Source organism: Neophocaena asiaeorientalis, unplaced genomic scaffold, assembly GCF_003031525.2.
Source record: "Neophocaena asiaeorientalis asiaeorientalis breed wild unplaced genomic scaffold, Neophocaena_asiaeorientalis_V1.1 scaffold319, whole genome shotgun sequence".
Lineage (NCBI taxonomy): Eukaryota > Metazoa > Chordata > Mammalia > Artiodactyla > Phocoenidae > Neophocaena > Neophocaena asiaeorientalis.
Genome location: NW_020174103.1, coordinates 758,283 through 785,861, shown reverse-complemented (window position 1 = coordinate 785,861; position 27,579 = coordinate 758,283). Strand labels below are relative to the sequence as shown.

The following is a 27,579-nucleotide window of genomic DNA, read 5'->3' as shown; positions in this document are numbered from 1 at the left end:
TGGAATAATTCATAAAGTTCCATGTTTATTTTTCATTGTCTCAGTGTATCTGATTTGTTGTGAAACTCGGATTTCTTGGCAAAAATATAAATCTCATTATAAGTGTCCACTGAAGTAAATATGACAGCTCTGTTTCTCATTTTTGTGCATGTGCAGAGTAAAGATATTAGCCATAACATTTGGTGAATGTCCTCTAGGGGATTTCAAAGTTTAGTATGTTTCAAGTAACTTGCAGAATAGCATTTGTTTATGGCTTTTCATGTGTATAGGAAGTAATAAATACAACTGACCATCATGTACATGGTGAATTAAACTGAAGCTACATGATATATACAAGGTGTCATGTTTTGGCTTTTGATAAACTTAAAATGAAGTTAACATGTCAAAATCAATATTTCAAAATATATCATTTTAGCTAAACATTTAAGTCCTTTAGAAAATATTTTGGTAGGTGTTAAACAGCATTATAGCTTTTTCTTAGATAAGTTTCATAAGTATTTGTCTGTAGAATTTCAAAATTACTTATAGCAAGAGTTAAACTGTACATTTACTAGATTTTAAGGGGCAAGAAAACGAAATTTCAGTAAGTTATGTAATTTATAAAATTGTTAATAAAAGTATTGGTATTCCATTTATTGAATAGCTGTTGAATTATAATGATCTGCTGTGAGTTTTTGGAGTTTGGAAAACAATGTAATCTCTTTGTAGAACTCACAACATCACTCTCAAGGAAAAAGGCCATCATAAAAAGGAAATTGCTTTTAGTTTAAACATACAGTCTTAAAAGTGAGTTCACAGGGCTTCCCTGGAGGCGCAGTGGTTGAGAGTCCGCCTGCCGATGCAGGAGACACTGGATCGTGCCCCGGTCCGGGAAGATCTCACATGCCGCGGAGCGGCTGGGTCCGTGAGCCATGGCCGCTGAGCCTGTGCGTCCGGAGCCTGCTCTCCGCAGTGGGAGAGGCTACAACAGTGAGAGGCCCGTGTACCGCAAAAAAAAAAAAAAAAAAAAAAAAAAGAGTTCACAAATATGTATAATCTGTTGTAGCTATAAAATTGTATAACTTTATGATACTGTATCTTCCCTCAGCTGATAGTTGTTATTTTTAAATAACAAAAAACTCACTCTCTTCAGATTGATCAGAGGAAAGAAAACCTGACGTTTTTATTCAATTATCCAAATCAAAATTCGATTGATGAGGCATGGTGACAGCAGTGCAGTTAAAAGAACTGATAAATTATCAGTGGACCATCTCCAAACTCTGCTTGCAAAACTTCTGGATGCAAAATCTTAGCGGGGGAAGTAGCTTAATGGAGAAGACAGAGCAATCAACTCCTTGGTTCCTGCTGTGTGCAGATAAATAAGACAGTGTTTTATCCAAAGGGTGGGTGGGAACATCTTTAAACTAAAAACAACTCATCCTGTAGCATAAATGCTGATTCCTTTGTAGGCTTCTCCCTCTGTCCTCTCTCAGTGTATGTGTTGGTAGAGATGGAGCTACTGAGGGTCAAGTTTGACATTTTATGAAAAACCTGGTAACTGATACCTAATTAAAATTCAAGGACAATTTTTTTTTTACTTAAACAGAAGTATGATAATGTGGATTTTTAAAATATTCAGAGAATTCAAGTTTCTTGCAGAATATTATTTAGGGCAGGATATTAAGAGCCATGAAAATCTGCATTTGAATCTTGGCTCAGACAGTACTGAAAAGCCTTGTTAATTTATTCAGCATTCATTTTTAAAGTGAATACTATGTATCAAAGACTGCATTTGATATGATAGAACACCAAATAAATAATTTCTATTTCAAATTATATTTTTCTCTGGATATCAGATTACTCCACTGCATAGTGTAAATAATAATTCTTCCATTTTATTAAATAAAATAATTTTGTAAAGTCTCAGCTCAAAACTAGTACCTAATTTTTGTTATTAGAATAAAAAATTTTCACCAAAGTAGAAACTAGTCTATTATTCATGTCTGCTTTTCAGCTATTAAGGTTGAAATAACAAAGCCTGAAAAACAAATCTTATATAACAAATTCATCAGGTGCTCAAATTATCTTCAGTAGCAACTTGACTTATTACAAACCCTTTTATCTAAACATAATTTATATTTTTAGATTTATATGTATATCTTTTTACATTTTATTTGTTTTTTTTGGCTGCGTTGGGTCTTTGTTGCTGCACGTGGGCTTTCTCTAGTTGCGGTGAGTGCGGGCTACTCTTCGTTGTGGTGCTCAGTAGTTGTGGCTCACGGGCTCTAGAGTGCAGGCTCACGAGCTTGTGGTGCACAGGCTTAGTTGCTCAGAGACATGTGGGATCTTCCCGGACCAGGGATCGAACACATGTCCCCAGCATTTGCAGGTGGATTCTTAATCAACTCGCCACCAGGGAAGTCCCTTAGATTTATACTTATTTAAATTTTATTTACAGCTTTCATTATTCCTAAATTATTGTGCTTACAGAAGAACCATCTCGTTCTTTAAACGCAGTCTAACCAAAGTGAAATCCATGACTCTATATATTAGAGTCATGCAGAAAAATATAAATTCTGCCCTTGGGAGAAAACATTACATCAAGCACGATCAAATGATTATGCCAGTATGCAAGTTATTGAAGTTTTTGCTCCAAATGCCATTATAGAGATGTACACTTATGCTTTAGTTGGCTGTATTTCTTCAGACTCCAGAAATGTATTAATTTATACAGTGTGTAAAATACTTAAATGCTTAACTGTTTAAAGGAAACTTAAAAAAAACTATACTTGTTCCAAGCATTCCAATGAACCAGCCAGTCTGCTTTAAAAGCTAATCATTTATCAGTGAGTCTAAAAATCATGTATCCCAACTGAGGATACTCAAAGAAAAAGTAGAAAGGTGTTTTTACATGGTAGAATGTCATCATGTAAATCACTTTCTTTTTTTAATTTAATAAGCCTATGAAAAAAGACTTTGGAAAAGCATTACTTTATTTTTATTTTTTGGCTTTAAAGTTTTCATAAAAAGTGGTATCAATGGCCAGGGAATAGATTTAATGATATTTATTCTTAGGAGACTACCTCTGGTACAGGGAAGCAGATTTTAGCCTCATAGCAAAGAAGTAATTAGATGAATGAGGAAAAATAACTCTTTAATGTTGATATATATTATTTTAGCTCAAACATTTAAAAAATACATAAATAACATATTTTTTCTCTAACCTTGACAGACTAACTGGTCTTAAACTTATATCTTCAATATTAAAAAACAAAATAAAACAAACTAAAAAACCTAAGAAACTGGGAAAAATATATATGAGGCAAATTTTCTAGGCATTGGATGTCGGGTTGTGGAGGCTTATAATCTCCAAAGGAATGGGAAACACACAGGTGAGACCTACCCCTGCCCTGGTTTTCTGTGTGGAACAGTTTGGAGGCCTTAATGCAGGAAGGTGGAGTCTAGGCTGAGAGCAGCAGCCTGGGAAAAGGGGGTGTTTGAGGTTTGGGGCTCCTGGGGCAGCTGCAGTTTTCAGGGAAAGGTAGGGTAGATGAGTGAGCTGTGTGGAGGCACTGAGCTCCCCTCCAGAACTTGGTCAAGGGTTGGCCTCTACTTGTGCAGGTTGAGGCTCTGGGGAGAGAGCCGAGAGCAGCTGCCACTGTTGAACCAGAGATCAAGTCCTGGGTGGCATGGGAGATCCAGCCCAGCTAGTGCTGGAGAGACCTCGCTGACTTTCAGTTAGGACCCCAGAAAGGCCATACCTTAGGAGTAAGGATGCTTAAAGTAGGGCTCATACCCTAGAACTAAAGACAAACTAAGATCCACTCTAAGAAATCACAATTTCTTAATCATGAAGACTGATGGAATTAAGAGGATTTATCAGAAATTTAATTTTCTATCAAAACAAAATTCAACAGCTTTTAAAGAAAGAAACGTACAGATTCTCTGCAATATATCATTTACAACGATGGCTAAAATAATGATATATCAATATTTTAGATGAATGAAAGAGGAGGAGTTCAAAGCAAGGCCACTGCATTCTAAGAAATATTAGAAGAAAATCTCCAGGGTCAGGCAAATAATATCACTATTGGGAAGGACATCTACACAAAATCTACAGTTAACATTCTACGGGAAGGTAAAACATTGGGTGATTTCCCTCTAAGTTAAGAAATAAGAATGCTAACCCTGTCTATTCAACATTGTTATTGGAGTTGTTAGCCAGTAAATCATGCCAGGAGAAATAAAAGGCACAAAGATTACAAAAGAAGGAGTAAAACATCCTTTTTTTGCAGACACCATGAGCATGTACAAAATCCTTTTAAAAACTCGACATGATCACTAACAAAAAAATTAGTGGATTTAGTAAAGTCACAGAGTACAAGGTCAGTACAAAATAATAATTGTATTTTCATACCCTGGCATCTAACAAAAATTGGAAAATAAAATTTTAAAACAGTATTTACTACAGCATCAAAAATAAATTTAACAAAAGATATATGACCTCTATACTATAAAACATAGCTGGAATAAATTAAGGAGATTTAAACAAATGAAGGGATAGACTGACCTCACTGAAATCTCGATGTTGTTAAGATGACGATCTTCCCCAACTTGAGTTATACATTCAATGTTATGACAGTTGAAATATCAATAGCCTTAAAAAATTCTAAATTGACAAACTGCTTTTGAAATGTATATGGAAACGCAAAAGACCTAGCATAGCCAAAAAGTTATTGGAAAAAGAAGAACAAAGATGGAAGACTTGTTATCTAATTCAGGATTTAGTATGAAGTTACAGTGATTAAGACAATGTGGTATTTGAGTAAGAACTGACAAATAGAGCAATGGAACAGTAGAGATGCTGAAATAAACCCACAGAATTACATTCAAAGAATTTTTGACAAAGGTGCCAAGGAGGAAAGAACTTCAATGGGAAAGGATAATCTTCTCAACAAACGGGGCTGAAACAACTGGGTAAATATCTAGAAAAAATGAACTTCAATTCCTACCTCACACTATACACATACTAATGGATAATTATAGATGGATCCTAGAATTAAAAGAAAAAGTTAAAATTATAATGCCCCTAGACAAAAATAGGACAATATCTTTATGACCCTGAAAGAACTAAGTAACTCCCCTCTCTTTCTTTGTGTGTGTGTATATATATATATATATATATATATATATATTCACATTTTATCCCAGTGTGAATGAGTTGTCTAAATCCTCCTTCTACCATGGATTAAAACATGCATGTTGGTAAGAGTGAGGCTGCTCATGTGTTTAGAATAAAATTTTTTAAATGAAATATCAACATGTGGGACTTTGAAATATATTCTTCTCCAAAAGACATTTCCTTTCCTTTTATATTTTGCTGATTATTTTATATATATATGGAAGAGGGAGATGGGGGAAGGGGAGTGGAGAGAGTGAAGGAAGGAGGGAAGTTTTATTGGGTGTGGATGGCCTATAGTAGCTTCTAGTAGGTATCATTTTACTACATTCTGAGTTTGTTGGACTATCAGCAACCTTTATGCACTCACTCTTGGTCCCCTGTCTTTTTCTTGGCCTCTGCCAAGATTGATTATGAAGCTTTAAGAAGCTTTAAGCTTTATTGATTATGAAGCTTTAAGAAGATAATGCCACAAGAAATAAAAAAGTGAAGGCACCTCATTAAAAAGATATGTGATACTCAGTATGTCCTAAAAGTCACCTAGGAGATGGAATAGAAAGAAAATGGAACATGTTTCAGTGAGTAAGGAAGAAGGCAAAATATCATTCTCTCCATCATTTCATATTTACCATATTTTTCATTTTAGAAAATATTTAAAGCAGTCTAATTTAGGAGATAAGTTAAAACATCAAATGGAATAATAATTATTAAAGGACCTGTGGTGAACAGGTTACACTGGGAAAATTAGTCAAATGTCATTCCCATAAATACCATGGTATTAATATCTACTAGAGAAAGATTCCTAACACTTCAGCTATTGATATATTTTTTTTTTTCAAAATGGTTCAATCTAATAGTACTCTAAGGTTTGTCCTCACTGTCATTTCTATACACCTATTTGCTAAAGTTTTGTTTTGAGTTGTGTGAAATTACAAAATGCAATTAAAAGGAAAAGGGATGTGGAACACATTGGTATTTATAATTTATAAAGTTCCACAGAGGTATGGCAGCAAAAGCACCATGAAATGTGCTTTTCCTATTGTGCTGATCCTAAATGTGCTGATCCTATTGATGTTTCTCTGGGGTAATGATAAGACAGAGAAATATTTTTTTAAATGATATAAATAACTTGGAAGTCCAGATGGGGAGAATACCTCCAGAGGCTTTTAAAACACTATTTAATGTGATAGCTTAAAAAGACTGGACTGATTTGGTTCAAAATAACTGTCCATCTATCTTTATCTATCTATCTATCTATCTATCTATCTATCTATCTATCCATTTATCTAACTAAATTAGTTATATTTTATAAAATATAAAGGATTATATTAAAATTTTTTGTAGTTATAGAATTTTCAGTATTTCTTCCCATACTTTCAATACCAAAAATGCACATTTGATAACATTATGCTTTATTAATTTAAAGATCTTTGTTTATTATTTATTTATTCTAGTCTTCCACAATTTCTTATGATTTGAATTTTTATATCCCTCAAGTTCAATGGAAGAAGTGTTTTTAAATTATGCTGTGAGATATTATTCAAGATAGATCTATCAACTTCCTAACACTGATGTTTCACACTGAAATAAGAAATTACCAAAGTACAGCCATGGAAGTCCAGAATTGACAATGCTTTTTGGAATATGTTAGTTGTCACCAGGCTGAAGGGTGGGAAGGTAAACTAGATGATCTGGAAGGTGTTCCACTGATACTTACTTATGTTTGTTTGTTGGGGGGGAGGTTCAGGTCTCTACAGCCTACAGCCTGTCAACTGGGAATCTAGAGTCAGTGGACTAAAAATCTCATTCTTACCACTGATTCATCACATAACTTTGTTCACCAAGACTTATCAAGTTAGATTTTCAGGCAGGACTGCTAGACCTAAACCCCATTAGTGTTGGAGGAAGGTGTTTATTTGCTTCTTTTTGCTTTTGAAAGAGGATCTCTAGTCTTTGTAAAAGGTTCTATGTATGCATATGGTCTCGGATTTGGTTAATGTTTACTTCTTAATGTTAACAGTTTTGCTGAAAAAATTTAACAACAATCACTTTTTAGGTTATTCTGAATTTTAGTTATAGATTTGTATACTGTATTTAATAAAAAGGCATCTATAGCCCTTAATTCATTGCATAGTATACTTTAAATGCTTAATAAGCACCACTTGTAAGTATAATAATTATTTGCTCTCTGATATTTTTGTGAGCCTTTCTAGATATCTAAACCAAGTTCACAAATTGTGTTAATTTGTTTTTGTTTTGTTTTGCTTTGTTTTTGTTGGGAAAATTGTGCCATGTAGCCTACGCTTAAATAAATAATAAGATGGTATTATTATTCCATTTACTATTGAAGGAAGAAAGAACAAATTCAGTACTTTATTTGTGTTAAATCAAAATGTATTGCAAACATACTAACAGTGGTGTAGATGTGCCTAAAAAATTAGTTCGAAATTAGTGCCATTTAACTTTAAGTTCAGCTCTCTCTTTGGCTTTAAATTTAAATTGAAAACTGTAACACTTTCCCCCAAATAGTTTCTGACAGAAAATTCCTTTCTCAGTCCCTTGCCACTGAAGTGTTTTTCAAGTGTTGCAAACCTGCTCTCTCTGTTGCCTTTCCTCTTGAACACAATGAAGGCTAAAGTTGGCGTTCTGGAAAGGAAAAATAGGTGCCTGAAAACTGGACAGAATTCAAGCCTCAGGTAGAGGGAGATGGAAAAATAGAACTATATACCCTTGAGCCCTGAACAATGTAGTTTAGTCTTGAGCACAAAAGTCGTGCTTATAATATATATTCTGGTGCTTCCTGCACAACTTCAAGCTGAGAACCTTGTATGAAATAGGTGCTCAGCAAATATGAATGAAATGCGCTTTGGCATTTGGATTTATTTGCAAGGTAGTATGTAGTGCAAAAGGTAAAACAGCATTGCTTAACCAAGTCCAAGTTTTCCTGTACATACGCATTTTAAATCAAAGAGACCACCTCCGCTCAATTAGGAAATTTTGCCCCAATTCATATTATACTTGCTTTTGATGAAATCTTGCATTTTCTTATGTTTTCATTGTTGGGAATTTGGTGGAGGGAATTTGGGACAGGGTTTTGGTTCTCATACATTTATTTTTTTAGACAGTAAATTAAGTAAAAGGTGAATGTTTCCCTGCCAATTGGGTTACATCAAGTGACTAAATAGAGACTACTATTCACAAGAAAGTCTTCTCAAACGAACTGCACCCAGAATTTTGTACCATTTGTTTGGTATCTTCTGAACGTTATAGAATCTGTTTCTGAAATCTCATCTGTGTTGTCAGCTTAAATATGTGTATGTGAACTGTCAGTTTGACTTTTTGGGGAGGGGTGTATCCTCCATGTCACGGGGTACTGTATCTGCCACATACAAAAGTTCAATAAAATGAGAGAAGATTGAATTGAATAAAATAGAACTTTATTTTATTGATGTACATTTGATTTACAATGTTGTGTTAATTTCTGCTGTACAGCAAAGTGATTCAGTTATACATGTATATATTCTTTTTCAAATTCTTTCCCATTATGGTTTGTCACAGGATATTGAATATAGTTCCCTGTGCTGTTCAGTAGGACCTTGTTGTTTATTCATTCTATATATAATATTTTGCATCTGCTAATCCCAAATTCCCAGTCCATCCTTCCCCCACCTCCCAGCCCCATTGCAACCACAAGACTGTTCTCTATGTCTGTGAGCCTTTTTCTGTTGATAACTTTTTGTTCCTACCTTCTCTACCTCCCTTCTGTTCCCTAAACTTCTCTGCTGGAAATGGTGGCTGAATAATAAACATCCAATAAATGTTAGCTGAATTTCTCTCTTCTCTCACTAAGTATACATCATATTAAATAAGATTATATGCATTTAGCATAATGTCTCATACATGTTAATGTCTCATACATGTCTCATACATGTCTCATACATGTTAATAATTCAGTAATTATTATTACTACTGATTCTGAACATTCTAAGGCTTTGAGGCTAAGCTTCATAAATTCACCAGGATTCCATGATTGAATATAGAATGTCCTGTGTGATTTGAGTAAGAAGAAAGGAGACCCCGTAGCGTCTAACTTCTGCTCCATCATTAAGACAGTTAACACACAAACTCTGCTTTATTCTTCTGATGTTGCTCTTGGTTGACATATTCTTTTGGCATCTCTTGCTTGAAGGTATCAGGTCATGAATATTAAGAAGCTTTATTAACACCTTACTCTCTCTATATGCATTCAGTTTCTCTTTCAAACGGGTTCCTCAACCATTTCCATGACCATCGTCTGCTCTCTTTCACTGAATGATTCTTTCCATGACTATTTTCAGCTTTAGCTGGTGTCCTTCAAAAGCAAAAAAGAAGGAAACTAGTTTAACTGGAAATGTGTGAAATGTATCTTAGCTTTGGGATTACTTTTGTTTTCACTGTGAGTTAAGAGCAATGTAGAATAAACTGGTGATGTTCATATGCTTTCAGGATTATGCTAGTTTGCCCTAGTGAACCTACATCTAGGGGTGAGAAAAGCAAAACAGAATTTCAAGTGTATTTTCTGCTTCCACACAAGAACCATTCTTGGTGTACTTAAGTGTGATTGTAGCAATAAAGCTTGCGTTTTGCAGAGTCTAAATATTCTGTACTGTGATCGACACATTAGGATTACTGAAAATGTTTCCTGGTGTTAGATATTCTAAATCACTCTGTGGTTTCTTCATAAAGGAAAGACGTCCAAAGGTAAAGTGAGAAACAGTAGAGTTTTGGAATTAGAATAAACACCGAGGCAGAAGATAAAGATAAACGTTCAAAATCGGAAAAAAAAAAAAAAAAAAAAAAAAAAAAAGAAATTCTGTAGCCTCTTGGGAATATTTCCTAAGAGGCGCTGATGTGGTCAGAACTGGATCTGAATGCATGCTTCAAGGATCACAGTAAACATGAACTTGGTTAAGTTATTTTTCTCTACCTCAATGACGTATTTTATTTTAATTGGATGTATTTCACATATAAGTAAATATAAAGCCAATTATTATTAAAATTAATAGGAAGCACAAAACTCCTTATTTAAGTCAAAGTGTTTAGGCGAATGTTGTCAGAAGATGAGCTAAACAGAGCTTGTGAATAAAATTCTGGTTCAGTTTGCTTGGCAGTTTTTAATTGTCCTTCCTGGGGAGGTGGTGTCCTGGGAATTTAGGGGGCTGTAGTGTGGTGAGGCCAGGTATGACCCACTCAGCTGAAATGCATGAGGGCATGTGGGCTGTGTTGTAGTCTCAGCTTCTGGTCTCAGCGTCATCAACGGCCAACTCGGAGGAATACATCAAAATAGGAAAAACAAAATACTTCTATGGGAAAAGTGAGTATTCTCAGATGACCCAGACAGCAGGAGTTTGAGGAGAGAGCAGGAACTTCATAAATACATGTAAGGAAAGCTACTTCTGGGTCCAAGTCTGGCTCAGGTTCACCTAGACTTTGTCAGAGTCAAAGGATGGTGTGAACGGGAAATGGGATCTTGTGATGTTAGCCTTAAGGTATCTTTCTGTGGAGTCGCATGGCTCCAATACGGACTGTTTGCCTCTGTGTCCAGAGCACAGCTGTCATCCTGGGATCTCCCTTCATCATCATTCTGTGAATTATCTTTGTTTCTCCTCTGTCAAACCTCCTCTTTCCTGTAGCTTATGCCTTCATCTTCTTTCTGGCTGGTATGCTTTTTGCTTTTGTTTGTTTGTTTGCTTTTTGACTTTTTACTTGTGAAGCATTTATTTATTTATTTTTATTTCTTACTTTTTACTGTAGGTCCTTGTTGATGATCTATTTTAAATATAGCAGTGTGTACATGTCAATCCCAAACTCCTAATCTATCCCTTCACGCCACCCTTCCCCCCTGGTAACCATAAGTTCATTCTCTAAGTCTGTAAGTCTGCTTCTGATTTGTAAATAAGTTCACTTGTATCATTTGCTTTTTTTTTTTTTTTTTTAGATTCCTCATATAAGCGATATCATATGATATTTGTCTTTCTTTGTCTGACTTACTTAGTATGATGTTTTGATGGAGCAAATTCTTCAGGAAATTCCAAAGAAATATTTTTTGGGAATCAAATTTTGGACACCTTGCAATGTCTGAAAATATCCTTATTATACCTTCATATTTGATGGATAATTGAGTCGAATATAGAATTCTAGGGCGGAAATAATTTTTCATCATGATTTTGAAGGCATGGTTCCCTTGTCTTATAGATGGCAGCGTTGTTTTTGAGAAGTCTAAATCCATTTTGATTCCTGATCCCTATGTATGTAGCTTGTATTTTGTGTCCAGAAACTTGTAGAAACTTCACTTTGTCTACAAAGCAGACATTTTCAATCCTGAGACTTTTGCACTTGGATCAGTGAACTGAATTATTTCTTTGATGATTTCTTCATTATTTCCTGATCTCTCTTTATGGAACCACTATTATTAGGGCTAATTCTGAACTAATGTTTTTTTTTCTTTCTTTCTTTCTTTTTCAGTCTTCCTCTCCTATTTTCTATTCCTTTGACTAATTGCTGTCCTTTTTGAAAATTTCTTCAACTTAATCTTTCAAACTGAGATTGATTTTCAACTTCATATCCAAGAGATGTTTTAGCATTGAGTATTTGTCTTTTACAGCATCTTGTTGTTTCACGGGTGCAAAAGCTTCTCTTGGCTCTCAAATGATATTATGGTAGTTTTTAGTAATTTTTTTTCTTTTTATGAAATACCTACAAGTTCCTTTTTTTTTTTTTCCTACAAGTTCCTTTTAAAAAAATCTACTCTTATCTTTATATTTAAAGGGAGAGAATTTTCTCAGCTATTAATGATCTTTGCTTGTCAGCTCTTATTTAACTGCAAGAGATTAAAAAGCTGATTAGAAGCTCTTAGCATATGGGTGGAACTTGATATTATTTTTTATCTAAGATATTCTTGCTTTGCCATTTTGTGGAGACTTATTCTTTCTTCTGGGAATGGTCAGATTTCAATGAGAGGACCCTTTCATTCTCTTATCTGGAAGGCACAGGCCTGGGTGTTAACATTCCAGAAATTGAGTGGGGAAAGAAGCCCAGAACTCAGCATTTAGTATGCATGGGTTGATCTAGTTCCTCTGTTTCCAGAATACTACATTCTCAACTGTGCTGGTGATGCCAGTTTTCCAGAAAACTTCCAAATTTCTGCTCATGCGGCCAGAGCACTCATTAGCACAGATGTAGAGGGTGATCTACGGATCCATCAGCTACTTAAACATCTAATACTCAACCATTCTTATTTTAACCCCACACTCATACCTGCTCTTCATACTCACTTCTGGAACTAGGTCTCACCAGTTCCTGCCCATTTGGAGGAATATGTGGTTTAAATGAGGTTGGTATTTAGCTTTTCCCATTGCTGAATTTGTCTCTTTATGTAACAGTACATATGGGTTCGTTGGATGGATTATGAAGTAACATTGAGAACAAGTCCAACTATTAGCAATAAAACCATCAGAAAACAGGCCATCTGATAATTAATATAAAATTGGATTGGAGACTCAGGAAATTATTAAATTTGAATCTAAAATGAGATCATCTGAACTGGATCTCAGAAGACTTATTGTTCTTTCCAGGTGTGCATCTTAAGAATCTTGGAGGATTTGTATAGTTTGAACTCAAAACCAGATACTGCTCAATGACTCTTCTCAGAATTTTGCTCTGAGTTTTGTGGTTGGCCTGAAATCCCAATACAAAGTAAAAACCCAGGAGTGTGAAACCAGATCAACAAAAATATGAGACTTTTCACATGAAAACTCTGTGACCTGAGACCACTAAGGGTCCCTTGACTCTACAATGCGGTCTCATTCCATAAATGTGGGAAGGTCATGTGATTTCTTTATTGATTCTGGCACTTGTTACATCTTTATTAAATCTAGCACATGTTCTTAAGTAGGTCTCCAATTTTAGAAAACCTTTTTTAATACGATGTATTGACTGATCTAACTCACAGTTTTAATAATGTGCTGTAAAGTAATGTTAAACAGGTCATGTATTATGCATTCCAGTTTCTATCTGTAAATACTCAGGCGGATGAAATGAACTTTCACTTTCAAGGATGATGTTAGAAAAACATTCCAAATAAAAGCAGTTCTAATAAATTTTTTCTAACAAAAAAAAAATTAACTAAAACAAAGCATATTTCTGAAAGGAGCAACTATTTTCAATATTTTGGGAAGAACATTAATATTATTATGAACATGTTATCAAAGACTTATATTACATATACATATTGTAGAGGAATGAAATTCATGTTTTCATGTAAATAGAGAAAAATTAATCAGAATATATAAGTTATTATATTATAATCAAAAGTGCATAAATATTATCATCTACAATTTATTCTGCAAATCATTCCAAGTACAATTCTATTGATAACCATAAAATAGACCAATGTTAATTTTTTTATTACCTTTTTCTCCTTCCTCAAGAATAATATGTCCATTGAAGAATCAGAGATTCTATTAGTCCAGCATATGTCTTTAAATACCAGTATAGCTAGTGGAAACAAAATAAATATAAGACATTAGCATTCTAAGTTATCATTATTTATTTGAATTCCTTTAAAAGAAGAAAGGGAAAAAGAAATATATCATTAGGAAGAATACTATTTCAAAACATGGGCAAGACTCATCCAAGAATAAATGGTTGAATTGTAAATCAACTAGACTTCAATTGAAAAAAAAAAAGAGTAAATGGTGGAGGGGTTTTTGCTTAAGCTGGATTAACGGGGTCTGCGTTTACTCTCCCTCCTGAAACAAACGAACAAACAGAACCAGAATCAGACATATATGCCTATATTTTTATAGTATTCATTTCCCATGTATATTGACCATCTACTGTGTGCCAGAGACTGAGGTAGGAGCCGAGTATACAGTAATGAACCAAGCAAAGTTGTTGTTGTCAAGCTTGAAATCTGGTGCTGGAGGCAGACAGCTATACGCACGTTGTAGGAAGCAAACATGGGCCACCAGTGGCTGCTTGTGGTCCTTGCCTAAGCAAAACAGATAAATCAGGTACCTTTATATTAGGTATAGCGTATATAGGTAATACATCCATATACATCATTTTATTCCTTTATTCCTAAAAAGCTGTAAAACCATGTAACTGTGTTTCTAATAACTCGATCCAGTTTCAAGTACCAAACTTCCTGTACCAAACTTCACTGATGCAACCCATCAGGCAGAAAAAATGTAGAGTTTGCTTTTGTTTCAAAATGATGGATTAAACCACAGATTGAACTTGAGTGAACTCTATAAAAGTTATCATACTGATTTAAAACTTAAAGGAGCTCATGTGAGAAAGACATTTATTTGTTTGTTCAGCTACAGAAATTCTCATATCCTTTCTACTATGCAAACTGTCTTAAACTTCCTTCATTTTCCCCCACAGAGAAATTCTGTACACATTTAATGTCAAGTTTTCTAGCTTTCCTCTTCTCCATTAAGTATAATTATTCTTTTTTCTGGACAAGATGTTTCTGAAATTCTCCAAAATGAGCAGACTACACTAAGAATGTGATATGAAAGCAATCTTTTTTTTTACTATGTAAATAAAAACATGCAAACCCTAACTATTGATACACTTAGGGTGAGTGGTTTCACTTTGACATCATGTGTATCATGGCATCGAGATATCTCTAAATTATAACCGAAGCAAGTGAGAACAGATTTCAGGCTCAGGGAAGAGCTATTAAGGGGATAATAGACTTTTGATGTCTGTCTTTTCACAGTAGCACAATGGCTAATTCCTGTGACCCCTGAACTTTTAGTGTCTCCTAACCAAGTATTGGCATTAATCTACTGCTCATCTGTCACCTATCACATTTGGGAGTCCCAGTCTCTGTTTTCAATTATCAGTCATTAGAGAAGGCCTTGAGCAATTTCAGAAGAAAACTCACAAAACCTTTGACCTGTTTTTGTCAGATAACTGCAAGTATTCATTGTAGATAAACTATCATTTCATTGTACCCAAGTATAAAGGAAGGTTCTTTGCTGTATATCACTTACTGTAACCTCTATCACCTTCAGGTGGTTAAAAATGGACTGTTTTATTTTACTGATGGAGCAGAAGGATTCACAAAGTCATTCAGTGAAATCTAGTGAGATTGGAATGGTTGACCTCTAGCTGCCAGGCAATCTACAAACCCCACAGATTTTTCCACTGAAGAAAACATGAGATAAATATTTACCAAAAGGTGATTATCAGATAGTTGTGTTTTTACATTGACTTCTTGTAGGTAAACACAAACTTTCTCAAATATTTATACATAGTGTAACTGAAATCCATTATTTACATACTAAGCATATCTACTCATCATTAAGTACTCATTTTTTATTACGCAAAATGAATTAATCAGGTACCATCCTCTGTGATTATTAATTCTAAACTGATTTTTGAAGTTTAACATTAATATCCAACCCACAAAAGATGAATATTTGCTTTAAATTCCAGTGAATTATTTCCTGTATAAAATGCCTATAATCAAAAAAATAACAAAATATTTCCTATATGTCAGGATGTATTGTTGTCTTCAGGGATAAAAGTAAGTGACTTTCAGACTCCTTTAAAGAGGAAGTATGTCAGAACCAGCTAATCTGATTGGATTGGTGAATAATATATGAATGTCAAAAATGTGTTCTCTACCTTGTAGATGTGAAATATCTAAACAAGGTATCAAGTAAATACAATTATTTTCTAACTACCCACTCTTGTAAAAATCTAGACTGATTTTTTCAATGCTACTATAACACTATGTAAAAATTATATAGCTATAACTAAACAAATAACACAATTAAAAACTATAACAAAATTATACAGCAAAATTAAAAAACCAAAAAATGTTGTCTCTTTAATTTTGTTATAACAAAATTAAAACACTATAACAAAATTAAAAAATGGTAATAGTCATCACCTTTATTAATATATCTATATTCCAGATAAAGAAATTGACATTTTGATCATCAGCGTGGCTACGTTTTAAGCCAGGTAGCAATTTTTTACAATTAAACTTTTATTGACTATTTACTGTATTAAAAGTCCTGTTTGTTGTATATGTAGAAATACAAAGGTAAGAGACAAAACAAAAAGAAAAACATGGATGTTCCTATGAAGTATCTCACTCTATGGGATTAATCTAAGATGACATAATAATTACAGTGCAAATAGAAAGTAATTCACACAATAGCCACTGCTTTTTGAGAACTTGCTCTGTTCCAGCCATTATGCTATGATCCTCTCTCTCAAATATTATTTAACCTCTACAGCACACTGTGGAGAAGGTCTTTCATGATTGACCTCCATTTTAAAGATGGATAAATAAAGGCTCAGGGATGTTGAGTATCTTTTCTTATATCACACTCTTTTAATAGGTTAGGGAACTAAGATTGAATTCAAATTCTTCTCACTTCAAATCCAACTGTTCACTGTGGTCCCATCATGACAGCTCTGTATTCGAAAGGGAGGAAGAGAACAAGTGCTCTGGGGCTCCCAGCAGGAGAAATTAATGTGGGTGAGAGTTTTCAAAGTAGTCTTTGTAGAATTCAAACTGGAGGTTTTAAGTAGAATTGGGATTTCAACCTCCGACATGTGGGAAGCATCTTAAGTTAGAGGATCTTAGGTCTAGGGTCCAGGTCCACCCTAGACCCAACATGTGCAATGACAATGAACAATTTATTATTCGCTCCTTTGGTCCTAAGCTTTCACATCTCTTTTCATCTATGTGAACTCCTTTCTCTCCCTGGTGATAATCCTTTAAGCCCAAATTCAAAATGACCTCCCCTTGAAGCCTGCTGCACAGCTTGCTGCTCCTTCCTTTCTTATTCTGCCCCCACACATGTCCCTCCCAAACCGCAAAACGATTGTGCCACAATGGTACTTTTCTACATCTGTCCTTCTCATCCTGAGCTCCTATCTCTTTGCTTCTCAAATCTCCTTAACTATTAAGCTTTGGCCCAGAGCAGTTATCCAATTAATATTTGGGACTTGAATAAAGTTAGAGGGATCACAGTGGCTATTTTTAGGATAATCAAGATGAGTATATATGGAATGTGAGAAAGAGAAAAGCAGCCCCCTGACAGCCAGGATTGAGACTGGATCAAATAAGGGAGAAAAAATATATTGAAATATATTAATATTAAGAAATCAATAATTATTGCTATTATTGTTTATTTATTATTGAACATATCAGTTTTCATACCAATGCTTGACATGTATCATTATTATTATTATTGTATTCTAATAACCCCTGAGGGTTGAGTGCTGGGCCCATCCAGTCTGAGGAGGGAGGGTAGACCTTGAGACCATCTTCCTCCCTGTTCCAAAGCTGTCTTACACAAGACTTAATTCTTTTTCTTTAAAATTTTATTGAAGTATAGTTGATTCACAATGTTGTGTTTAATTTCTGCTGTACAGCAAAAGTGACTCAGTTATACATATATGTATATTCTTTTTCATATTATTTTCCATTATGGTTTATCACAGGATATTGAATATAATTTCCTGTGCTATACAGTAGGATCTTGTAGGACCTTGTTATTCATCCATTCTATATATAATAGTTTGCATCTACTAATTCCAAACTCCCAATCCTTCCCTCCTCCAGCCCCCTCCCACTTGGCAACCACAAGTCTGTTCTCTTTAAGACCTAATTCTTTGTATCCCTAAATCATTCATGTTTTTTAAATCAAAATAATATATAACTATTGGATCATTAATTCAATTTTGTAAATTTCAAAATTATGTGCTGTGTATTTAATTGATTCAGGAAATTAATTTGTTTAGCTATCATAGGACAACATTTAAATTATTTAACCATCTCACCTTTCTTTTGCAATTTTTCTTCCTTATAAAACTGTATTCATGAAGCATTTATGAATACCAGCAAGAGTATTTCAACTACAGGACATTCGAAAGTCAATTGAAATTGTTCTTTGAAACAAACCACTCAGGAGGACAATTTTCCCTTTTTCAAGTCACACATGGCTGTGGTATTAAGAGGCTCTTAGGGTTCCTGGAATCTGGAGTTTACCACACTCTCTGGGATGGTTATCCTTTCAAAGAAACATGTAACATGTGCATTCACTGACCAATGAATAGACCTTTATAGGACCAAGTTTATGTTTCTCAGTGGACTAGTCAGTGAAAGATGCCTTGCGGGGTCTTGGTAGTCTCTTGTGGAGACATCTTGGTAGTCACAGGATAATTTTGCTTTCTTTCTTTCACTTTAAAATGTAACACAGATAAGTAATAATTCTATGAGTAATCTCTTAATGATTTTTTGCACTCAGCAGCAAACAATGATCTGTATTCTTTCAACAGCTGGCTGCACTCCTGGGAAAACGCTATCTTTGTCTTGCAGCTACTGATTCTATTTGAATCTTCCAAGTTACAGCTCTTGTGTGGGAGATTAAGACCGATTGCCCATGGATGCATCCCCTTAAGACAGCAGATAAATCACTAAATAGATAAAACTGCAATCCTCTGTTAATTAGTTCTACTCTTCAGATACTGTAGACAGCAAAATATTTAGTCAGGACATTTCTATCCAATTTCTGCTTATGATAAAGTCATTCAGAGAGGTGTCTGTTTGGAGAAAAGAGACTGCCATCAGTCATTAACTTCTGTTAAGTTATATCTCAAAAATAAAAGGCTTCAGCGTACGTCTTGTCTTTAAACACAAGAAGCTTAATCTTTGCAGAACTTTGGCAATTTAGAGCATTTAGAATGTAGTTTGGTGCTTCTATAAAGGCGATCCTGTTTCTTTTCACTCTCAGCCCATGACTCATGGAATGTGAGTCTTCTGATTCATACTTTACCTCTTGTATTCTTTGATGTTGCCACTGTTTTAAAAAACCAAACTATAAAAATAAATTCATTCTCTGGTTCTGTCAGTGTAGGTGACCTTTCAGTTGTTCTAGTTGGTTCATAGATGGAAATGTTTGGAAGACACAAAACCTGCTTCCTGGGGACAGAAGGATGTACATTCCCTACCATCGTTATGATCACGTTTTGAGTGGTAAGCTGTATCAATTTTGCTGATTTTTGATGGTTTCTTTTCTGTAAGTCGGTGTGTATGTATATGCAGAAAGCAACTCTTTAATTTTTGTAGAGAGCACTGTGGACCACTATCAGCTCAGGTAAATAAACAACTCCGTGTTGATGGGCTTGTTTAATTTACGGTGATAGTCACTGGTTTACATGTAACGACCTTCAAAACAAGCATGTATCATAAATGACAGTGGGAGACGAGTGCAAGGCATCAGTGTCATGTTTTCATGGCTGTTTGGCAAAATACAGCCTGTTGATCCGGTTAGATATGTAAGAAGTTATGAAAATAGCCGTTGGACAGGTGGTTGTGTTCTCTCTCTCTCTCGCTCTCTTTTTTTTTTAATGGTGTGTTACTATCTGCTTTATAGCAAAGTGAATCAGCTATACATATACATGTGTTCTCTTTTTAAGTGCAGTTTTCAAAGGTGAATCAACTGATACAGGATGTGTGTTTTAAATCTAGTTATATTTGTTCCTAAACTCTCCTTTCCACTTCACGTGAGAGAAATGGTGTCTATGGTATGGGAGGAGAAAATGGTCTCCACCAGAGACAAGTGTTAACCTCTTGGCCTCAGCCTGTTTTAACCCTTGTGTCGTTTTATCTCCTTGGACAAGTCTGGGTCTGGCTTGAGTGAGCTTACCCTTCTGCTTTTTTTTTTTGTTTGTTTCACTTTGTTTTTCTTTGTCTTGTCTTCTCTAGCACTAAATAGGAATGTAATTATGACTTTAATAGAGTCTGGCAGATTTTAATCTGGTAACACAGATTTTATTAGAAATGATAATAAAGATGTTTTGGAAACTCACACATGGTTTTGTTGATGTAACATAGAAATGAAAAAGTGAGTTGAAATGTCCAAATATTTAATATACTATGAATCAAAACCCCCAAATATTATACATTTTAATGATTTTTTTCTATTTGTTTATTTGCTTATGTTTTAAGCTTCTCAAGCCATTTACAATTGCAATGTGTTATACAGCACACTGTAATTTATGGAGAAACATAATATATTTAATTTATAAAATCATCACAATATGAACAAGGCAAAGATAGCTCCTATAAAAAGCTTACATCTAAGGAATATGAAATGTGTGTGTCTGTTCTCTTTCATCTGTTTTGGTTGTGCTGTTTTTAAAATATAGTTGTAGGAAAAGTTGCATGCTAATAGAGATATTATATAATGCTAATTCAGGTCGTGAATACAATCAGTTGCTTATTCATAAACATTTTCTTAGATAATAAATGGAATCAGTATTAAATAAGTGAATATGATACAACTTTTGCTAAGATAAAGATTGGAGGAAATGAGTTCTAGAAGGAGTGGAGTCCAGAATGTATAGCATCCTCTATAGGGTAGGAGCATCTCGTAGAGGAGAATGTAAGCATTGAAATATCAACTCTCCTGAGGGGGTAATTAGATTAAAAAAACAAAACTACATCCAGAAAAAACAAACAAACACACAGGGTCGTGTTGTTGAGGGCTTTGTGAGTTGAAATCTTGACACTGGGTTGAAATCTCTTCTCCCCCAATTATAGGTTGTGGGCTCTTGAGCAAGTAATAGAAACTTATGGACATAAGTGAGTATTAAATAAAATACATGCCCTCCCAAATGAAAGTTAAATAAATTATCATGCCCTCAGTCAATGGGAAATGCAGCAGGATGGTGCTGAGTGAAAAGACAGAACCAGCTTTTGATCTGTTCATAGTCTTTCATTCAGCCAATGTTTATTAGAAGACTTCTTCGGGTCAGGTATTGTATTGTGTTAGATGCCAATTACACACTGATGATCAAACCCTTGCTTCTCCACCTGTTCTCCACATTTTTGTATATTGCTGATTAACATTGTATGAATGTACAGTTGACTCTCGAACCACATGGGTGGGACTGCACGGGTGCACTTATATGTAGATTTTTTTCAATAAATATATTGGAAAATTTTTTGGAGATTTGCAGCAATTTGAAAAAACTCAGACATGAACAGCATAACCTAGAAATATCAGGAAAATTAAAAGAAAGTTAGGTATGTCATGAGTGCACAAAATATATGTAGATATATGCATAACATACAAAATATGTGTTAATCAACTGTTTGTGTTATCAGTAAGGTTATTAGTAGTTAAGTATTTGTGGGGTCAAAGTTATATGCAGAGTTTTTGACTGCACAGGGAGTCAGTTCTCCTGGACCTCATACTGTTCAAGGGTCGTCACCTGTACTAACAACGAACTAGTCTCTAAGTAGGATGTCATTATGTAGGTGGTACGGACATTGAACAAAGATTTACAATGGGCTTTAGAAGACAGACATCTGTTATTGCCTAGCTGTCATCACCCAATTTCTCTTTTTTTTTTTTTGGCATAAATGTATTTTATTTATTTATTTTTTTATCAACCAATTTCTTATTCTTAAGTCAGGAATATTAATATTTGACACCTCCCTAGGTAACTGAGATTACCTTGTGAATATTTGTGACCATCTTTATGAGTGCAAGGCTATATAAATACTACTTTTATTCCATTACTCACTGCAACATGTCCCATGGAATTTACCAGGGCAATTATAATTCAAAGCAGTAGGATATAGGAATTTGAATCACTGGACAAATCTGCACTACAACTTTATTCTGTGTGGTGTATTTAATATAAAATTTTATTAAACTCTTTGAAAATCTGCCCCCTTAAGGTGTTAGGCTAAAGAGCCTGGATCAGAAAGCTGAAATTTTATAATAACAGCTGAAATTCTAGCTTTCCGCTTTATTACACTAACATCTCACAGGGGATTCCAGAACAGTAGATGACTTTATATAATATGAATTCAATACTCATCTGCATTATGCAGGTGTACGCTTTAGATTGAACCTTAACACACTTATGTCAAAGCCCTTATGCCCAAGACTATAGTTATTTTTGTCTAAATTTCAAATATAAAATTGATTGTTAATGAAAAATTGAATAATGATTGTTATCACTTAGAATTTTGAATATTGACTTTCAGAATAGAGAATATATATTTTTGAATGATTGATGAATGCTTAGATCATAAAGTATGGAACTCCTCAAGCAGAGTCTGGGACAGTGCCACGTAGTCAAACACCGGGAACATTTCTGCAGCAAACCAGTAAGTTAAAGTGAGATAAATAGGGACTTTAAACTCACCTCAAATCAGTTAATTTCCAGTTCTTCTGCCAAAGGAAGTTGAAACCAAATTTTCAGTTTTCAGAGCTTTTTGGATTTTGGACTTGTGAATGCAAGATTTCAAATGACTCTTCTGTTTCTTTTTCTTTTTTTTTAATTGAAGTATAGTTCATTTACAATGTTGTGTCAGTTTCAAGTGTGCAGCAAAATGATTCATACATATATTAATATATATTATAAATATATTCTTTTTCATTATAGGTTATTATAAAACATTGAGTATAGTTCCCTGTGCTATACAATAGGTCCTTGTTGTTTACTTATTTTATATATAGTAGTGTGTTTCTGTTAATCCCAAACTCCTAATTTATCAGATCTTTATTAAAGCATAAATACTTAGTAAATTAGGACAAAGTAGTAGTTTATAAGCAGAAGCAGCCTATCCCGGCATTTAAGAACCATAGCTTGGTGGCATCAAATGCTTGGATTCAAATTCTTTGGCAAGGTATTTCTTTTCTCTGCCTCCTCGGTTTCTTCATCTTCAAAATGAGGACGATAATAGAACCTACTTCATAGGTTGTTATGAAGTGTAATATGTTAATATCAATAAAATGCTTAGAGCAGTTCTATTTAAATACTGTTTCATGATGTCATCTACTTTGTTTAAATTAGGATCAGAAAAGACATTTTACAGTGAATTAAATGTAGTTCTTAAAAAAAAAAAATGTAGTTCTTTGTTGGGACTTCCCTGTTGGCGCAGTGGTTAAGACTCTACCTGCCAGTGCAGGGGACATGGGTTTGAGCCCTGCTCTGGGAAGATCTCACGTGCTGCTGAGCAACTAAGCCCGCTGTGCCACAACTACTGAGCCTGCTCTCTAGAGCCTGCAAGACAAAACTACTGAGCCCACGTACCACAACTACTGAAGCCTGCACGCCTAGAACCTGTGCTCCGCAACGAAAAGTAGTCTCCGCTCGCCACAACTAGAGAAAGCCTGCATGCAGCAACAAAGACCCAACACAACCAAAAATAAATAAATAAATAAAATTGATTCTTAAAAAAAATGTAGTTTTTCTGTAAACAAGAGTTGTGGCTAGTTTTAATATTCATGCGTACACTCTAGTTATTAGAGATCCAGTTTGTAGGTGTTTTCTGTCCTTACACTTTGGAGATGGAGACCCATTCATAACAGTCTACACTAATGCCAGCTGGAGCTCAGACAGAAAAGAGGTTTAAATTATGGACCAAAATAGGACCTTAAAAATGTAGTCATCCTCCTTATTTAGGGAAAGTTAATTAATGATCTCTCCAGGGGAATGGACCTCTCTTAGGACCAAGATAAAGATACTTAAATAAAGCAAAGCCTCATGAGTCATGGGAGGTAGTGTTGGTGTAGCCAGGCAGCCCGAGAGCACCGTTCTCACCAAGTCCAGGTGTAGCTTACATTTTCCTCTTTGCTTGTGTAGGTATCTGAGATGGAGGTGGGGCTGAGCTCCTAGCTCTCTTAAACCATCTCCTACTCCTCTGGAGAAAATAAACCAGAGATTATTTTGGAGGATGAAGGCAAGGAATTGTGGGTTCCTTTGTCATGAACTTCCTCTCAGACATGGAGCCCTGTCTGGCACTAGAATTTAGGAGTCCAGCAGCCTGGGTTCCCAAAAATCACTCCTCGATGATCATGATAGCCTTCTCTCTTCCTTAACCTTGACCCTTCCTCTAGTTAAGGATCCCAAGTTTCATATATTTTTAGCAGTGTTGGTATCATTTCAATTAACCTCCTGAAGATATTTTTTGTGTCTTAATCCAATATTTGAACATTGTGAATTGTTTATATAACATACATCTTTTATCTTCTTGTAACAACATTTCAGCAATGAAATGTCACTGGATATATTTTAAAAAATTATTGTAGGTTTGTGAGACACTTGGAACACAATGCTTTGCAGTGAATTTTTTTTTGTAATCTGTCCTATATTACCTGAGGTAACTGAGATTTTGAGAAACCTACCAGCACTGAGAAACTTAATTCCATCAAATGATATTGCATTACTAAAAATGAACCCTTTTAATAGGTGGTTCCTTAAGAAAGATTTTGGTACCCAGCATGAGAAAGGCTGTGACCTTGGACCTGGGACCCTTTGCTGCAGTGCTTGCACCTGGACAAACATCTCTCCTCAAGCAATAAAATACAAAAAAAACCTATAAGGGACGAAATATAGTTGCGTTCATGAGCAGTTGGGGCAAATTATGGACAACAAGATACAAAAAGGCCAAAAACCCAATTGCCACTTCTGAAGAGCCTGGAGCAAAAACAGGGTGTCAGGAGCAAAACAAGGTACTGTGCATGCCCCCTGCACACAACACCACGTAATGGGTGGGCAAGCCACCCCTCTGGCCCAACTCCTGGACACACCCCTACCCTCACCCCATATAAGGAACCAGCTTGCCCCAACTTGGGAGCAAGGAAGGGAAACTGTTACTTGTTTTTGCTCCCCTCTGCTATAGCAGTGCCCCCAATAAAGCCTTGTCTGAATTTCTTGTCTGGCCTCTTATCAATTTCTATTGATTAGGAAAGGCCAAGAACACTGCTCAGTAACAAGCATAGACTTTATCCAATAATACATCATTTTACAAAGCTGGATTATGTAATGATATGCCTGACACTGTCCTGAATCCCTCAACACTCCTTAATATTCCCAAGAGGAAAAATTCTCTGACCTCATTTGGTGGGAAGGTTGCTGAAGGCGGAAATATGTTCCTCTCTCAAATTTGCATAAGAGCAGAGATCTTTGGGAGACTGGATGCTGCACCACGGGTTGGGGAGGTTGTACTCAATAATCTATAAGAACTAATGAAAGTGCATTAAAAAAGGTAGAGCTTTGCATTTGCTAAAAGGAGGAAAAACGTCACCCGGGAAGACACTTTAGAAACAATCTTTCTTGTGAAAATGCATTTGTTTTGTTTCCTTGACCTCTAAAATTTCATAAACACAGCCCCACTGTGCCAGCAGCTCCTCGGGCCTCCTTCCGACTTTCCTCCCTCGACTGTACTAAATCTCACCATTGACTTCACCTGGAACTCTGGAGCTTTCTATCACAGAGTGCTAATTCCTGTATGAACCCTTCTCTGTTCTGGTACTTGATACACACTAGTAATAACTTTACAACCTTCACTTTTAAAACATTTTTGGATAACCTTTCCATTTAGGAGCCAGGAATTTGTATAAAACCACAGAGGTTATATTGCTTTTGAACTAAAGGCTGTTGGTTTGTGGAATTTCCTTCAACTGGAAACACATATGAGTCTGTGGTTTTATGTTTTCCCAGTTTTATAACATTCTGCTTGTTTGTTTTCAAAGTGAAAGAATTTACCATTAATTTCCATACTTTATAAAGGCCTAACTTTTTACTTCCTTTTTTTTTTTCAGTTGAAAGAGACAAGGATTTTTCTCACCAGCGAAGGCATTACAAAGAATTCCGGTTTGATCTTACTCAGATTCCTCATGGAGAAGCAGTGACAGCAGCAGAATTCAGGATATATAAGGACCGGAGCAACAGCCGATTTGAAAATGAAACAATTAAGATTAGCATATATCAGATCATCAAGGAATACACAAATAGGTATCAAATTTATATCTGACTTATTATCCTAGCAAATAAATGTTACATTGTAGTAAAATCCATTGATAACCCACGTGGTCTATCAAATCATGCTTCTTTGAGTGTAATGGCATCAAGGCAGGTATAGACACATGAAAGATACATGTAACTGATCTGAAATGTGTCTTGTACATTTCACAGCTTTTCCTACTCCTTACACCAATCTGTGTGCTAGAGGGTCTCATGCTCCCCTGTATGTGATTTTCAGGTCCTTCACCTCATTTTGTAAATGAGAAAACTTTCACATTATTCTGCACATATGAAATTTGTAATTAAGATGATTTAAATTACTTGTTGTTTTATAAATTGGAGAAGAGTGGCTTTATTTTTCCCTGGCATAGTGTAAACTCTGTGTAGTGTTATGTGGATTTTGATGGAAGACATTGTATTTGCAATAGATTCTGACAGTTAACCTGTATGTCTTCTGTCTATAAAATGCTTAATTCAAAATGGTACAAAAATAGACAGAGAATCTGAAATACTGAATGTATGATAACCTCAGCTGATAATTACTGTAAATGAGCCATCACATATAAGAATTAGAAAGGGACTTTAGTGGTGTTTTCAGACCAGTGCAGAAATTGCTTGGGTAACACCTTTTACAAATGATTAGCACTTTTGTTGGATAGCTCTTACATTTTTAAAGAAAATTCTTATTGGAATATTATATTGAGGTGAAATTTGTCTTCCATTCATTAAATCTAGATTTTCCCTTTGATGAAATACTATGTCCTTGTTTGATGAGATAAATATTTAAAGACAGCTGTCATGAGCTCACTAAGGCCTCTTTCTCTCCTTACTGAATATTTCTAGTTCCTGGCCTTTGGATTTTTCTTGGTCTTCTAGTGAGTAGGATTTCTCAATGGGTGTTCCATAGAACACTAGCCCCTCACAATACTCAATGAAGAAAAAGTATAAAAAGCTTCTGGGGTCAAAAGCATTTGAAAAGTCTACTTGTTAGACCGTGTTTTAGGAGATTCACCATGCATATCAGAATAGTAGAGTCTTGCAAGGTCTTTATGGTAAAGAAACTTGTCAATTCGGTTTTTCCTAGTCTTCCTCAAAATTATTCAACTATGGAATCTTTTTCTTTGGGTCTGTAATACTTAATATCCTATGAAACACTGGTTTAGCAAGACACGCCTTAATAAATACTGATCTCTGTACACTGTTATTTTAAGAGCACTAATTTCAAGGCAGAAAGATCTCTGTTCTTTTCTCAGCTCTAACACGTACTAGCTATTTGTCTGTGGGTGAATTTTTTGTTTTTTGTTTTAAATCTCAATCCTGTGGTTCCGGTTATAAAATGAGGTTACTAATTTTTTTCTCACAGGGACAGAGCCTGGCATACTACATTATTCTTTTAAATACTAAATAATGGGGGTGTCTTTTAAAATTAAATGACTAGAATTGAAAATAATGCTCCAAATACCATCTAATTATATTGCCATAGCTAACAAATATTTTATTTATAATTCTTCTTTTCTGCATCTGTTTCCACACTTGGGCTGGTGAGCTCCTTAAAGAAGGGATAGTGTCTTAAG

General features: G+C 35.0%; 1 protein-coding gene across 3 annotated transcripts in view; it reads left to right on the top strand.

Moving 5' to 3' along the window:
* BMP5 (bone morphogenetic protein 5) overlaps positions 1-27,579 on the top strand; it is a 119,363-nt gene that overhangs the window by 30,681 nt on the left and 61,103 nt on the right. For all 3 annotated transcript variants that reach the window (XM_024754689.1, XM_024754691.1, XM_024754690.1), the window contains exon 2: positions 25,804-25,996. In XM_024754689.1, the coding sequence (XP_024610457.1) occupies positions 25,804-25,996 (193 nt within the window). The remainder of the gene's footprint in view (positions 1-25,803; positions 25,997-27,579) is intronic.